We start from the raw sequence: 17,132 nt of genomic DNA, 5'->3' as shown, positions 1-17,132 counted from the left end.
AAATATCAAAGACAACACGGTTTGGCAGGATGAAAATAATAGTTTTGATCCAACAAAGTGATTCCCAATGAGTTATTAGCTGAAAGCCTGGCATATTTTGGCACAGTGTGCAGTGTATCCTAAAACAATTTGAGAGAAAAGGACAAAAGAAGGCCTAAAAGATTATCTACAACAGATAAACAGCCAGCCAACACTGTTTATTGTTTATTACCTTTTCAGCAGTATGCCAGAGTCTTGAGGTGAAGGCATCACTTCACACCACTATATCCTCATATGATGTGTATTCTACTATAAGCTGCAGACAGTGTAAACAAAGTTGTCTGAGCAAATGTGCTGGACAAATGATGTGACACACTACTTACACAGTAGCCATACAGCAAAGCACAGTAATGCCCAGTAAGAAAAGTACCAAATAAATAAATAAATAAATATGAAGCATGAATGAAATGCTTCGGATGAGCTGTTCTATAGAGTTGTGGGGATTCATTAAACAGCTGTTCCACTTGCGCTTATCAACCATATTGCCTATCCTTACTCCGGGGGATCAAAAATGACCACACGCTAAAGGAAATAGCACTTCAGTTCACACACCAATGCTCGAGTGGACACACACACACACACAGACAGTAGAGTTAGCACAGCAGCAGGGAGTGAGGGGCTGCCAGTGACAGTTGGTGTCATCACTGGTGCTGGCTGTCTGCCACCAGGATTTAACCTTCCCCCCTTCCCAGTGAACAAGAAGAGCTGTTTATCTGACTTACTCCAAGACTGCCAGCATTGCCCTCCCCCACCCACCACTTACCAATGATGAGCAATGCGCCACACATTGCTGCCATATCTGACCTTCTCTGTGCCCCCTGCCAGCATAAAATATACCACAAACCCCTCTTTTTCCCATGCATAGGTATAGCTACCTGTACATATTATAGTGGACTAATGGCATTTTTAGATCATGACTCTGCTAGAGTACCTGAAACTGGGAATTTCCAGCCCTTCGGTTTATTCACTGTCTAAAAGGAGACATGTTAGATCCTCTCCCCTTAAAGCCTCCGTACCTTTATTCCAAATTTCTTCTGATTGACTGTCCCTACAACAGGTTGGCAGGACTACTGTGCTTATGCAGACCTCATCCAAAAGTAGGGTAAATATTAGGCTTCAGTAATACCCTGCCACAGCACTTATGACAAGACCAAAAGAGGAATTGACGTGAGAAATTATAAAGCTGCAAATGAAAAGCATCGAACTGCAAAACTAAGCTTTGACACTAATACTAATCACCTTTATTCTTGTAAATGTGACAAAGTCCTTCTGTTTTCAACCAATGTAAGGTAACTGTTTGTGCCTCAACAGTGCAATTTTCCCTATAATGGTAAAGAGTACCTTTAAGCATGAAGTAAATTTAGGAATTTATCTAGCTCAAAATTACGAAAGAGGATTCGGGCCACCGGAAAAAAAAAGTGGGCATGTCTTTTTTTCTTCTTTTCCGGAATTCTGACTTTAATTTCAGAATTCTGAGAAAAAAGTCAAAATTCTGACTTTTTTCTCAGAATTCTGATTAAAGTCTCAGAATTCTGACTTTAATCTCAGAATTCTGACTTTTTTCTCAGAATTCTGAGATTAAAGTCAGAATTCCGGAAAAGAAGAAAAAAAAAAGACATGCTTCTAACTTCTGAGATTAATTCTGAGATTAAGGTCAGAATTCTGACTTTAATTTCTGAATTCTGAGGCTTTAATCTCCAAATTCTGATAAAAAAAAAAGTCAGTATTCTGACTTTTTTTTCTCAGAATTCTGACTTTTTTTCTAATAAAGCATACACTGGGTGTCAGAGTTCTGACTTTTTTTCTCAGAATTCTGACTTTTGTCTCAGGATTCTGAGATTAAAGTCAGAACTTTTAGTAAATTAATGAAAAATAAAAGAACAGGTATAATAGAGCTTAAAACACCTTTTACAGTGTCCTCTTGTTTACTTTTTATGGTTGGAAAAACAAATCGTTACAACAGGTGGAAACATGAGTAAACACGCAGACAGTAATTATCATTATCACCTTACTTACAGCAGTTTTGTTTAGCTGCAGTAAATTTAAAGTCCAGCTTTTCCTTGTTTCCATGCTCTGCCTGACCCTGGACCTGGCTGTGTGGCCTTGGGTCTCTCTTCTGTCTGTAGAGACGGTGCCTTTTGTCAAGGCTTGGCTTTGGACCCATCCTGTAACCTTGGTAACAGAAGAGCATGACCACCCATCATCCCCTCCCTTAATTGGACTCGTTGCCCTACACAGAGAATCTGAGCTGTTTTGTGTCCTCTCACTATCTCCTTCAATAGAAACGGTGGGGACACCCCTGCAGACTCTGTTAATATTATTCAAAACATCCAAGTGGAGGAGGCATGAAAAATTATTAGTGCCATTTCTAGTGAGTAAGACATGGACAAGATATAACATTGTTCTGGGGAAAGACTGAAGTGATCACAACCTGGAGATTAGATTGTGAGTGGGAGACAACAGAATTAGCTGAAATGAAGTAAACAGTTTAGATCTGATTTGCTGAATCACACATGATGCAATATTCAGTGCACAGGACACCCACTAATGGACTGCTAGACCTCAAGAAGCTAAATATGGATGAAATATATGTGATATGTCTCATATAAGCAGGTTAAATATGCACAAATGCACATTTGTTATTATGATCTTATGTGAAAATCTTCTTAAACACGCATGTAGTCCCTTCTTCTGTTGCAATACGTGTTAAAACTGGTAACTGTTTTCTCAGGTACTTTTCGCTGAGGTCTCAGTTTGGATGCATGTTTCCTTAGGAGCAACACGTTTCTTGTGAGGCATGTTTGATCTGGGACAAATGACAGAAATGCTTTGTAGCCCCATATAAAGTGGGACACTTGGACACCTTACTTGCAGAAGCCATCCAATAAACAACAAAACCCCTAATTACAAAGGTTACATCAGAGTAATGTTAACGACCACATTGCTTTTAAAAGTCAGTCTCTGTTCAAGCAAAACACCCAAAATATTCCCACATAGGTTCATTATTTAGTTTGGTATTTTCATTTAGGGGAATTGCCTGAATATCTGATTTTTGTTTAAATCAAAATTGGTTAGTTATCTGTTAGTATGAAAAGGAAACTATAAAATAGTCCCTGTGCCCATCCTTTCCTAACATTTCTTGTATAGATCAAAAACAACTGAATCGCTAAACTCTCTCTCCTCTCTTCTCCTGTTTTTCCTTTTGCAAACGTGAAACACTTGTATCTGAAATGTGACATTAGAGGAATTAAGACTTATGTATTAGATTAAACTGTGTAGTGTGGTTGTACCTGTGTTAATTCAAGTAAAAACACACTTTTTATACACACAAAGTCACAGGTGAACAGACTGTATCTGAATCAGATACTGATAGAGATAATGACTGGAGAAGGGAGGTGATGGACCTTGATATCCCAACATGATTCAGGCCTACACCCAGCCAACATGATAACAATCAGCATCATTCATCAGGAGCACTGGTGGATCCAATCAGACGCAGCGACGCTTATGTCTGCCTCTGTTGACCTGGTGCTTCTCTTCCTTCCCACCCCCACTTCACTGTGCAGACACAGAGTTGCTTAGCAACCCAAGAGCAGCCTATGGAGAACACACTCAATCGTGCAGACTCTCACGCACACATACACACACAGGAACTCCAAAAAGGGAAAGATAATGTAGTCCCACTCCACCCCTCCATCACGCTCTGTGACCTCCCCAGCATGTGAAGAGGCTCAGTGAAAACCAGCGCCCGAAGGAGATTCCGTCCACTACCTGTGGCCCTCTGAGTCCCCCACCCTGGTTCAGATTCCATGTAGGCATCATCTTTATCTACGGAAACAATCCCATCAGCCTCTTTGATAAAAAGCTCTTGCTATCAAAAACCAGAACCTCACGTAATATTTCGCAATTTCGACTCAGCAGCCATGAAATCAGCATTTCTAACAGACAAAGCTTTAGCTGATGAAAGTTAAAAGCTCTTCAGCATCTCCCCAGTCTAACACTATTAGCACATTAAGTGAGTGCTTAAACACAGTCCGCAGACGATGGATCAACTCAGTGCCTTGAGCTGGAGACAGCATTGTAATCCCCTAAAGGGGGGGTTTCACTACAGTAATGGCAACCCGCATGAAACCACAGCCCCTGGGGAGTGGTGGGACTGGGTAGATTACGAACAGCCTTGGGGCAGTGCTAAATCCCTCATGGCTTCAACACGCGTACAAACACACACACAGAAAGACATTAAAAGAAACTGGTAACACATAAATACAACCATAACATAAAAATAACAAGAAAATGTTTGAAAATGAAAAAGGGAGGAGTACATCTATAAAAATAAACATCCTCCACAGTTACATTTGACTGATATGTCAATGGGGGAAAATTATTCTTTTCATTTTTCCATCTGCATGACATGTTTGGGGAGGAGGGCGCATTCACTGGGTGTCAGGGGGATCGTTTAAACTCCTGGTGGATTATGGGATGATGATGGAATGACTCTTTGGACCTAAGGCAGGGAGGTGGCTGGAGGTACAGCAGTTTAAAGACAAATAATCTGAAAGATGGTGAGCACATTATGGCCTGATCCCTGCCGAAATATAGAATGGCAACACTATAATCATAATGACACTATATAGTTATTATTCCGTGCCAACTGTGAGAGCAATTAAATTTCTACCCAATCAGATCACTGGGCAAATGGACTATGGAGCTATTAGACTTGGGCTGAAATGCCAGAGAGCAATATAGTCTAGAGCATATCTGCATATATATTTTGCCTTTATGCAAACCTTTTATCGCATAGTTTTAAAGCAGTAATGCTGTATAGTCTTTCCAGACTACTCAGCTGTTCATTTGTTGCTTTTACCCACTGGGGCAAAGCTGCTTATACCAGAAAGGGGATTACACATAACTAAATATACAAACAGAAAACACTGCAAAGCCTGTGTGACTGCTTGCCTGTTGATGCAAGCACATATACACAACCCTTTATTGTTTGAGTCTATGTATAGATTTGACTTACCATTTGATATTGCAGTCATAAATACAGTACTTAAACACTGCATGTCCTGAAAAGGACCGTAAGAGCTTGCAGCTTTACACAGTAGGGGGGTTCAATTGGCTCACATTAACAGCAGTTCACTCACACAGGCGCACTGGCCCTTATCTGACTCACAAATTCAAAAATACAAATAAAGTAAAACACAAAACTCCTCATGCTTGCTTTTCTCTTTGTCCTTTATAAGCTCCACTTCAGAATTGGTTGTTCACTTGTTACAAATGTCAGGGGTTTTTTTGGGTTTTTTTGTCTCACAACTGTGAGCACAAAACCCAGAGGGAGACACGGACACAGGTGACCTTTTGGGGGATGGGAGGTCACTGAATGTAATCTTTCCATGAGCAAAGCAAGGACTCAGCTGCCTGGGGAATACGTACATACACAGAGGTCAGCCAGGCATCACTCAGCCGCTGAGATGAGACACGAACAAATATCCATCAACCTCCACATAACCTACACACTTGAGGCATTTTTAGACTTGTGCGTAAGAAGACATGCTTGAGGTTAAAGTTATTTAAGTTTGTGTTATTAGAACTAAATTCTATCTTTTTTGCAGCCCTAAGCTACATGAAAGAGGCAGTAACTCGGAGAATATTTCATACCAACTTACAGTTTTAATGGATTCTGATTTAACTTGAATAATTAAGAGTGAAAAATACTTTTTATCATTTTACATAGAATGAGACATCTGGGTTTTGTTTCCACTCACTTCCACAATTAGGAAGTAACTTTTTCAGGAACTATATGGAGAGAAGAAAACACACACGGGGACTTATTATGGTGTTGTTCATAAAAGCATATGCAAATATAGTTTTATGAAAGGCTCAAAATCTTTCAGCACATCTTTTGAAGATATGGACTGGAGTAAAAATAGAATAACCCCTCTGACAATAATTAAAGTGCTGTTTTTTGCACACTTTTAAAGCCAAACGGCTAAAGAGAAATTGGGTCTTGAGCACCCAAACCCAGTAACCGATGTACTCTCGTTTAGATTTTGCCTAACAAGCACAGCTTGAGAGATGGCACGATGACACAAGTGCGTGCATCAGGGAAAAAGATCTGAAATATAGGGCAACACTACCAAAATGTGCAAAGCTGTCCAAAGCTGTTTCTATAACTCTTTTGTGTGTTGGCACTGCCCCCTAGTGTCTGACAAAGACTTGTGCAGCGAAACTAAAACCAAACTCTAAAGTGAAGCGCTTTTTCAGGTTTAGGAGAAATATAAGGAGTTAATGCATGACTATAGTGTTTAATTTCACTTTGCAAAAACAGGATGAAAGGAAAGTACAGTTTTTTAACATCATGATTATGGACTTGTTGCAGGAACACATTTCCATTTTTTTCACAATACATTCAACTTAATGGTTTGAGGAGATGGGCAGTACAGGACAAATGTGAAGAAACAGATGTGCTATCCTACCTCTGCGTGCCACATGTCCTCAGCTAATACCAACTAGTCTTTCTTTATTCGCTTTACAAAAAATATTATTATTATTATTTTGGAGTTTTGTCACATTAAATAATGAAAAGGTGCTTGGATCCATTTGCCAACTGTCCACATTCAGGGAAGAACATCACTGGAAGATAAAGTCAGCCTGGAGAATCATTATTATTACATTCTTCACATCAGCAGCCAATGTTTTTTATTCTTGGAAAATTACATCTACTCCTTTACAATACAGCAAAATAAGAAGCTCTTTCTTTTTGCGGGACCCAAAATTATGAGTCAAAACTGAAAATTTTTTTTAGAAACTAACTTTGATTCTATGGGTCAATAAATGCAGCTTAAACTTTGGATAATTAATTTCACACAAAGCAAATAAAACAAAAACCTGAAGTATTTTAAACTATTTTAAGTGCTCACTAATACAGTCACCCTTCAAAGAAGTTTTTAGGTTTTATTGTGCAAATGAAATTCAAAGTGCAGATCCATTTTTTTAATTTAAAAAATCTTTTTAAATGGGATTTGGGACTATGTCAGGCTCCTGCTGGTTATCCATGTAGTAGGGATCTCCTTGGTGGACTCTGTGATTGTGCACCCTAAGGTTTCCCCTGTGGGCAAATCTCTTTCCGCACTCTGTGCAAGCAAAGGGCCTCTTCCCCATGTGAACGTCCCGTTGGTGCGCTCTCAGGTTCCCGCTGCGGGCGAAACGTTTACCACACTGAGCACAGCCAAAAGGCCGCTCCCCTGTATGTGTGCGAGTGTGCACAGTGAGCTCAGAGGGAGTGAGGAAGCTCTTTTCACAAAACTGACAGGGATGCAGTCTGACTCCTGTGTGGCGTAAAAGGTGTCTGCGCTGGTGGGAGGGGTACGTAAAACACTTTGTGCAGTATGGGCAGGTGTAAGGTCGGCCGTTCCCTCCACTTGAAGCTGGATTGTGGCTAAGAGCGTTTGTGTGTCGTAAAGTGAGCAGCTGTGTATTAGACTGGGGTCGGAGAGGATCTCTGTTTCCAAAATTTGTGACTCGCCGCGTGTTATTCATGGAGGCTCTCCCACCCCTCTCGTCTCTTGGTCTCCATAGTGACTCACCAGGTGGGGCTTGGGATTGATCCTGCTGGGCCCCCCTCTCTGCGTTCTGATTGGAGTTCTGGTTCTCAGGCTCCTGGTCCAGAAATGGGAAAGAGTTGTCATCGTCTTCGTTACTGGTCTCATCTGAGCCAAAACCAGGTCTAAAGCAGGGCGCATCTGTGCCAGAGCTGCTGCTAGCTGCACCAGTGCAGCTGGTGCTGTCTGCCTGCAGGTTCTCCAGACTGGACACCCCACCTCGGGTGGTGTCCAACCCAGGTAACCACTCACCTGGTTGAGTCAGGCTAGGGTCAGGTCTGGGGGAGCAGCGTCCACTCTGGGAGATGGAGAGAAATGGGGCAGAGGCTTGATCCTGAAGGGCTCTGTGGTCTGCACCACGACTGCTCTGATCCCAGTGAGATACTGCAGAGAAATATGGAAGAAAAAAGACACCCACAATTTAGCTACTTTCAGCCTTCTCACTATTATTCTCGCCATTATTACTTATTCTCATAGCTTCTCATGTTTTAGCAATAGATTGTGACTTAGTTACATTTTGTCTTAGCTTGTGTAGCAGTCAGGGCATCAATCTGCATCTCATCCCCAGCTGCGAGGCTTCTCTCTGGCGCTTGGGCTGTGAAAGACCCCAGGCCAGGCCGTGACCCAGCACGCTGAAATGAAAAAGTAAAATGTAGCTATAAGACTTAGAAAAGGCAGGGAAAGTTTAGCAAGTGAATGTTAAGTAGTCATAAAGACTTAATTGCTGCAGTTTAATAAAACAGGCAACTTCTGAATGACACAGAGGCAGGGGAGGGTCTGACCTCGTGCTTTACTGAAGTTCCATCCTGACCTTTGACCTCCTCCTTCAGTTTACCAAGGCTCTGGCTGACTCCTTCTACTGGGTCTGAATGAGAAGAGACATCTTTTCCCATATTCAGTCCTGTGCGAGAGAACTGTAATTTGTAACCATCTCTGGCACTAATTCAGTAAGTAATAGGTCTACATAATGATGAACACAACAGGTTCAATGGAGCTGATAACGGGATGAGCAGGTATAGATATGATGACGATGACCTGATGATGACCAAATTGAGTTGTTCATGAACCAGCTTGAATCAGACAAAGTCAGCTGTAATACCTGATCCTGTCAGGGTCTGTTGCCTCAAGCTGCCCTCTCTGTCTCCTGAGGACATCTCTCCTTCCTCGCTCCCTCCACCCTTTGCCTTCTGCTTCCTCTCCACTTTCTCCAGCTTACACCGGAGGATGGAGAGCTCCTCGGTTTTCTGCGCCAGCTCCGCCTGCTGTTCACACAGGCTGCTCTCAAAGATCTTGGCTATCTCGCACACAGCGGCTGCCAGCAGTGAGTCCATGACGGTGGCCAGCTGAGCATGGAAAGCGCTCCTCACAGACTCCATTGTCCTTTGTTTTATGGATGCTGTTTTAATGACAACAGCTGGTTGCCACTGCTGTTTTCTTCTGTGGTTTGCCTCCAGAGGGAGTAGACGGACGACGTGGCTACCGCTATACACTCCTCTGCCGTGGCATCTATGAACTGCCATGAGATGCTGCCATACTAAACAGCCAATTTACAGCATTACGCCATCAGACATTTATAACAGCAGCTAGCATTTATAACTCGATATCTACAACGTGTGCTGCTTTATAGTAATGTTGTAATAATCACAAAAACTCCTATATGGTTTATCACTTAAGCTACTGCTCGTGTTAGTGTTACACACGATGATGGCAAGCAATATGCTGTAATGCAAAAAGCCAGTTTGTATGGAAGAAGAGTATAAACATAGTTAACTTAAGTCTAGCGTTGAGAAACTGGCTGTGACCAGGCAAGGCGTTCAGTGCCGTTACACCGAGCTAGCTAACGTTACCTCCGGTTAACGTGTAAATACGGGAGCCAACCAAGCGTAGCCTTTACTATTCAGCCCTGAAGCTGGCAGCGCAACTGAAGAAGAAACGACCAAAAGCACAGTTCCGTAATGGCCGACAGTAGTCGGTGGGAAAATATCTTCACTGAGCATTAAAACAACACTCAATGTAGTTTTTCTTGAGCTAGCAGGTTGGTACCTGCGACGTGATCACCGTCGCAAGTCTCGCGATAAGAAGGCTAACTGGTTCAGAAGCACATTGATTTGTATTCATCGAAAATCCCAATTGCTGTAATTTGAATCTTTTCTAAATTCATATTAAATACATACATGACAAAAGGTATAAAATTTGGGTTTTATTTAAACGTGACAACGATTCAATCTAGCAATTACAGTGCGGTTACAAAGAAAAAGTATAACAGGCTTGTAAGATCACCTATTACATATAGATTAAAAAGAAAAACCCACACGACAAAAATAAAACCACATATTTGGTTTGGAGCAGTTAAAAAAGTAAAACGCATTCATATTTGTTCTGACTGTTTCAGAAATCAATATTTAATGCACACATAAACACATTTTGAAATTTGTAAACTTGGACAAAAAAAACCAAAACCAAAACATCACTTAACAAACGTACAAAATATATTAAAAGCTGTATAAAAATTGCAAAGGTATCAAAACCACAGAACAATTAAATGTTTTCAGATATAAAACAACAGTTGAACCTTTAGAATAACTGATTTTTTTCCAGTAAATACAGTCAACATGAAAAGCTCAAGCACTCAAGCACATCAGGCAATTTGGGATGATGTGAAAGGTCAAGACATGTGATTTCTCAAACTGCTGTTTACAACGACAGGACAAGCTAAACACAAAACAGACAGACAGCGAGAATGGCATTTAGCTCAAGTTATAAACATGAACAAGAGGGTAAGCCTTTAAAACAGAGTTTAGCAAGCAGGGATCTATGTTATGCAACCTATATTGATGTAGTTAGTCTTTCAGTATCCATTACCACAACCACTGCAGTCACTATTATGGTCAAAGTGCAGGTCTACTTTAAGGCAATGTTGGTTTTACAGAACTTTTGCATGAATATGATGAACTATCCCAATTTATGAGGTATTTAATATATTTAAAACAAACCCAAACAAAACCAAAAACTTCTTTAGAAGTATTTAGACTGAAATTTCTGAGGGTTATTATACATCTGCACTAGCCTGAACCACTGCTTAAACCCCAAAATGTATTTTCATGTTATTAGTGAAAAAAAAGTTTTAGGTGGATTAAAAAAGTGTAACTCTTAGTTTAGTGACATTTCTTCTTACCAATTTGTCAATAGCAGACATCACCTGATTGTTGATTATTATGTTTTATGTATTGTTTTAAAATACGCCAGAGATGAAAGACAATCATGTAATTGTATTAAACAAAAAACAAAACAAACAAACAAACAGTACAGTTTAACTTAAAGCCACCAGAGACAAAATCCAGTGTTTCAATGTCCACAGTCAGGTAATGACACCTTTACTCACAGTAATTAGTACTGATGTTAGCGCGTGATATGGTACTAGAGGAGTCCTTTGGTTTAGTCCTTTAGGCGAGCCTGCTCTAATTTTTACATTTAGACACATGCTTGTCATAAACCTCTTGTGAGGGTAATTGTTTCCCACAATTCTTGCACTGGATAGCTGCCGGAGGAGAGCGGCACTTCTTTTTGTGCACGTACAGCTGCGCATTAGTACGAAACATCGCAGGACACCTGTCGCATTTTAGGGGTTTCTCTCCTGTGTGGATGCGATAGTGTTCAATCAAGATTATTTTGCTCCTCAACACCTTGTGACAGGATAAGCACATGAAGCCATGATTGTGCCGCACGCCCATTGTTTGCCATCTGGAGCTTTTCTTTGACCGACGCCTTTCTTTGTTTTGCACGATTTCCTCACTCGTGTGTTTGCGGGGAGAAACTGAACCCCCTGTGTTCTCTTCGATCTCTTCTAAAGGTTTGGTCCAATATAGGTCTCCATTTATTTCCGTGTTTTGGTCATTGTGTCTTTTCACCATGTGCAATCTGAGTGACTGAGCAATGCGGAATGTCTTTTGACAAATGCTGCATGAATACGGCTTTTCACCGGTATGAATCCGCATGTGCTCTATTAACTTGAACCGAAAATCAAATGACTTGCTGCAGTGCGTACAGGGGTACCTTCCCGCGTTTTTATTTCCCTCCTTATTGTTGTTGCTGCTTGAGGAATGTGTTGTCTCTTCACTGATAGCCTGTTTTTTGCTTGCCGTACGGGTTTCTCTTTTATCAGCTGGTTTGCCTTCAGAGCTGGCTGCCAACAATTTCTTGAGTTTTGCACAATTACGTTTATGATGTCTCAGTGTGCTCGGAATTGGGAAGATTTTCTTGCAGCCTTGACACGTTTTGTGTGATCGTACGTGCACATTTCGGCCAAATTCTGTATCGAAAACTTTTTTGCAAATCTTGCAGGAGTAAGCATTTTTGCTGCCACTTTCCATTGTTTCATGTTCTTTGGATGTGGACTCAGTTGATGCAATTTTTCTTTGCTCTCTTTTGCTCTTCACTTCATTTTCTTGCTTTTGTCCTGTTAATTTTCTCCTCCTTTGTCTATGATGTTCCAAAGCAATCAGGTCCGGATATTCCTCTTTGATGTCATGGAGTAACAGTTTCACATCATTTTTAATGTTCTGAAACCGATGATCATGTGCTGGTAATTTTTTGTCCTTACCTGTTTTTTTGCTCTCTTTTAAATTTGAAACTGTGAAGACAAACATGGAAAAAATATTTAACATAACATGAATGTTATATGCCAAACTGTGCATTTGCATTTTGAAATAAACTAATGCAAATATTTAACTGATATCACAAAGCTGAGCACTGAATAAGCAAATATGAAGGGGAAAATGGTGATATTTCTTACATTTTCTTATTCCTAGATCAGCCAGATTGCAGACTGGTATACACATCCACATGAAGAGCTGCAGCTTAAATTTTATAAGCTACACTTAATAGGATACACAGAAACTTTACTTGGGAAGGCTTTGCGATTTATTAGTACACACTCAAGTATATTTGGAGACTTATTTTAGCATTTTTTTTAAGAAAGCAGCTTAAAGTATCTTTTATTTTAGCATACAATTGGTTCTATTTACTGTAAACAACAATCGCATTGTTTTACAAGCATTAATACAGGATCCTAAAACATGGAACCTTCTTGTACTTTTTGATCCTTAATCAAAAGCACATGCAAGTAAACCTAAATTAGAATTCTGGTTTTATATACATTCTTTTCTCTCAGACCATTCAACCCCACAGGGCTGCATCTGAGACAGTAAAATCTAAAACTCTCTTATGCACATCTACATATCAAATTAATGAATAACAATTTGAATCCATCAGATTCTAATCAGTCTTAATAACAGAGCTGTGATACCCAGCTAACTTACAGACAACATTTTTGCCCATTTTCCATCCTTACTTCAAATAGGTTGAACTTTATAACAACACAGCAGCTCTTTTTAAGTCTTAATGACCAAACATCTTTAAGCCCACGCAAACTCAATTGCTGCTTTGTCTTTAGGAGCTGTGTTACTTTCTGCTTGTATTATGTACTTGACATCTTCACCTTTTCTCTGTAAAATCAGTTGCCCTGATGTCAGTAGACTGGTTCGCATTTCTGACTGGTCACATGCTGCCACACCCACCCTTTCATGTGAACAGGCTGATAGCTAGATTGTGCCAACTTGTTTAGTTGATGAGCACCTTCATGTGACTGCTTAGCTTGATTGCCCAGGTTGGGCACATTGGATTTTCTTTGTATTGCAGACCCCAGTTCACTGTTGTGACACGTCTCTGCTCATCTCTGCTCTGGAGAGTTGCACCAAGTTGTAGGGCCACTCCAACCAGATCCAACAATAGATGGGGAACCGGTTCACATGCTGCTACACTGAGCTCAGTGAGGGTGCAGATCAGAAAAATAACAGTATTTCAAGCATGGGGGAGTTCCAGTTCAACCTCAGGATGAGAGACTCACTGAAGAGACAGCTAATCATACTGCTCCATTAATTGGCACAAGAAATTAGGCAAAATTAAATATCTGCTGAGTAGAAAACTATAAACAGATCTGATGATTCACTTAAAAATAAATATTTCTTTTGCTCACAACACCCACCAATAATATTCTTACATGGAAAACAGAGGTGCGCTGTCACTTCTGGCATGAAATAGTAAATGAAAGAATTAAGACTCACTTCTACTGGATCTCCTGGCACCCTTTCTTCTCTGGTTCAAGTCAATGTCACAGCGAACTGCCTAAAATATATATATATATATAGATAGATCTCCAAAGACTAACAGGGCAATTTACAAGTAAATGAAATGCTCATAGAGCTGTGTTTGCATATAGAGACAAACATCATATGAAGAATTTGTTTCCTTTAGTTTTCAGCTAAAGTAAATAAGTAAATAAGTAAAGTAAATAGATGTAACAGAACAGAAGAGTGCAGTAAACATTTTAATTTTTTTTTAAGTCATTAGGAGCCACAACATCTTAGGTGAACTTGCACAATTTCAGCGTGCATTTGGAAATTTCGGTTTGATTTAAAGGTTTAGCTATTGTTTTTATTAGTTTCATTTTTAAAAATGTGTTTTCACCACTTAGTGAAAGTAATAATAATGCACCAGTGTGCATTGCATGCCACCTCATATGATTAATAAATACAATTAGTCAATCAATAACATTTGGTAACCCAACAAATTTGTAATTTTTTATCTTACAAACTATGTAGCTGTATACACAGCATTGCTCTCCTAAATTTCAGTTTTCTGTGAAATGTTGTAAGTGAGCCTCAAGTTGTCAGAAAACTAAGACGTTTTTTTTCCTCTTCTGAAAACATAAAAGTCAAGTTGCAGATTTCTCTGGAGGTTAAGGATGCTACATCCACAGTTCTACTTCAACTACATACCTCATCCTTGGGGATTGTAATATGACACAGAGGTATGGACAACGGCCGTAGTCGTACACTGGGACACACAACTTCATCTGGTTTGGTCACAGTCTCGTAGCCCAGAGGAGAACACCAGTCATCGGGTACTGCACAAACCAATGCACGAAAATTGCAAACATGCTTAAAGTTAAGCCAGGCAACTAACAATAATCTTGCGACAGTCTAGCAAGATTAAATCAAATAATCAATTATGATCAACTCTGCACACACACTCCACCACTGCCCTGGAGGTTATAAACAGTAACACCCTCAAAGACTGACTGCTCGAAAGTCCAAGTTTGATTGCCACAAGAGGTCCTTTATACCAGCTGCTATTAATAATAACAATAATAATAATGATGATGATTTTATCCACATGTAGCAACTGATATTGCACAACAAAAGACAACCAACAGTGCCTGCATCACTCCTGAGGCTCATCATCAATAATAAAAAACAAACAAACTGTTAAATCATCTCTTCAAAACCTGGTTATTATATTTGTTCACAAATGTCATTTTTCAAAATGTAGTCAAAGAAGTAACTACATTTAAAATTATACCTTCAAAATCAATCTCAGGAACCTCAGAAGACTGTCCTGGAGTTTCTGTGACAACTTCAACCTCTGTTTGCGACGGATTCGTCTGGACTTTATTCGTCTTTACCTGTCCTCCTCTTGCATCCTCAAGTTCTTTCAGCTTTAGCTCTGCTGTCTGTAACTTTATTTTAAGTTGGGCGACCTCTTGTCCTTTCTGTGCCAGCTCCATTTGATTGTCATACAATGTGTTTTCAAAAATCTTCATTATTTCAAACACGGCTCTCCTCGAAATAGATTCCATAGCTGTGGTCAGCTGGGCCCTGAACCCTCTTGTTAGAATGTCAGACATCTTTGAAAGTGACTTGCAGATATCCTAGTTGAGAAATTTGTGTGTGGTGGTGGCTTCACTCCTAAACAGAATGATTAGAGATGAAGTTAGGTTTTCTTACAAGCTTTACATTAATTATGACAGCAATTTAAAGTGTATATTTGCTGATAAAGTCTCCTCTCTGCCCCATAACTTTCCACCTAAAGTTATGGCGCTAAATACATAAAAGAGTATTTAGGTGGAAACGATAAGCAGGTCAGGACTTAGAACAGGACTTACAAATAGCAAATATACACGTTATATTCCCTTATTCCCATCTGGTAGAGCAACTATCATTCATAACCTAATTTAGTTAAAAAAAATACTTCCCTAAAACATGATGATTTTTTTTTAATATCACTGGTGGATGTATTTTTAGGTTGTTTATTTTATTCGTGTTTACATTTATTCCATCAATCTGTATGGAAACCGTCACATGTTGCAACAGAAAGGTTTAAACTGCATTTTTTAGCATGCAAGTTTAGTTACCTGGTAAGACATAAGTAGTTCACTCTCCCGTATTTCCTTAACTTCCTCAGACCCGAACTCTTCCACGGCATGCATTTTTAATTTCTCTTTGATATTTGGGCATATTGGAACCCAATGAATGTAAAAACAAAGAATTACCAGATTTTCTTTTTACCTGATTTTTGTTTCTAAGAAAAATGAGAGCCACATATGAGGATATTTGTTTAAAATTTCGATAGAACAGTAGCACTATAATGTCCTCGTAAGTGGATATCAGGCCCTTGTAGAGCAAAATTGAGTATTTTGGTCTAAATAACCCAAAATGGGATGTCCACATATGTGGACGCCAGGTCCTAGCAGGTTAAGGAAAAAAACTGAACAAAAACAGCAGTAACAACCTAACCCAGACGGTTAACTACATTTGATCATCATTCATAAACAGCTATTTGTAAACCACTTCATTTTTACTATAAGCCACGGTGATAGATTAAAACACCGGTTCAAAACTAACGACGAACAGACGAATAATCACTATCATAACGTGCATGCGTCATTTTATCTTAAATATAACCACTTCAGAGAGGCTACTGTTAACACATGGCGGGTGATTTACTTATCTATCCAAATACCTACCGTGCGGCACAGGGAAACTCCTTCGAGGCTTGACTTTCCGAACTTTGCCTTCAACCCAGAAATTTGCTAGACTAGAACTAAAGAAGGAACCCGATTATGGCGCCTAGATACCAAAATTGCGTCTTAAATTGGTTTTGCGTTAGCTAATGTACAAAAACCTAACATATTCAGCCGCCATTTCGCTCAAGAGCTGGAGGAAGAAGGAAACAGGTACGTCACTGCTACGTCGGTTTATAGCAGAAAAAAAACCCAACGTGATCATGGATTTATTAAAACTCTCAATATTTTTGAAGCAAGTGAAAATTAAATATATAAACAAACAGTTAATAATAGACAGATATTTTCATTTGCTCGCCATCTTTGGTATCAAACGTAGCGGCTACCATGGCAACCATCTAATACAGCACGAGCCGGTTTATTCGTCTGCTACATGCAACATTAACCTTGCTTCCTTTTTTACCTGCATGCGAGAGAAGCTGTTTTTCTGTACCTGAACTGAATTGAACCAATTAGGAACAGCAAAGACACTGAAAAACACAAGGCCACAGCTTAACCTGGAATTTTCTGACTGAACTTTTCCCGCCGCGCAGTGATATGACGTTTCCTCCAGTCACGAATTTCCGGTAGGA

General features: G+C 39.8%; 2 protein-coding genes across 7 annotated transcripts; both read right to left on the bottom strand.

The window, feature by feature from the left end:
* Window positions 1-5,749: 5,749 nt before the first annotated feature.
* LOC134636688 (zinc finger and SCAN domain-containing protein 20-like) lies at window positions 5,750-9,701 on the bottom strand. 2 transcript variants are annotated; one of them, XM_063486792.1, is made up of 4 exons: window positions 8,740-9,701; window positions 8,423-8,541; window positions 8,155-8,272; window positions 5,750-8,024 (listed from the first exon to the last, which is right to left on the bottom strand). In XM_063486792.1, the coding sequence occupies exons 1-4, from the start codon at window positions 9,158-9,160 to the stop codon at window positions 7,051-7,053; spliced, it is 1,632 nt and encodes a 543-aa protein (XP_063342862.1). In that variant the 5' UTR covers window positions 9,161-9,701; the 3' UTR covers window positions 5,750-7,050. The 2 variants fall into 2 exon arrangements, with proteins under 2 accessions (XP_063342862.1, XP_063342870.1); XM_063486800.1 differs by having other exon boundaries at window positions 8,423-8,505.
* A 126-nt stretch (window positions 9,702-9,827) lies between these two features.
* LOC134644244 (zinc finger protein 558-like) lies at window positions 9,828-17,062 on the bottom strand. 5 transcript variants are annotated; one of them, XM_063497118.1, is made up of 6 exons: window positions 16,504-16,955; window positions 15,060-15,445; window positions 14,477-14,604; window positions 13,763-13,823; window positions 12,241-12,270; window positions 9,828-12,156 (listed from the first exon to the last, which is right to left on the bottom strand). In XM_063497118.1, the coding sequence occupies exons 2-6, from the start codon at window positions 15,382-15,384 to the stop codon at window positions 11,099-11,101; spliced, it is 1,602 nt and encodes a 533-aa protein (XP_063353188.1). In that variant the 5' UTR covers window positions 15,385-15,445; window positions 16,504-16,955; the 3' UTR covers window positions 9,828-11,098. The 5 variants fall into 5 exon arrangements, 4 of the variants coding, with proteins under 4 accessions (XP_063353188.1, XP_063353170.1, XP_063353162.1 ...); XM_063497100.1 differs by lacking the exon at window positions 16,504-16,955 and adding an exon at window positions 16,964-17,062 and having other exon boundaries at window positions 9,828-12,270; XM_063497092.1 differs by having other exon boundaries at window positions 9,828-12,270.
* Window positions 17,063-17,132: the final 70 nt, after the last annotated feature.

The sequence above is a fragment of the Pelmatolapia mariae genome, linkage group LG2 (assembly GCF_036321145.2).
Source record: "Pelmatolapia mariae isolate MD_Pm_ZW linkage group LG2, Pm_UMD_F_2, whole genome shotgun sequence".
In the NCBI taxonomy this organism is placed as follows: Eukaryota; Metazoa; Chordata; class Actinopteri; order Cichliformes; family Cichlidae; genus Pelmatolapia; species Pelmatolapia mariae.
Note: the sequence above shows the minus strand (reverse complement) of the source record. Positions and strands in the feature narration are given on the sequence as shown.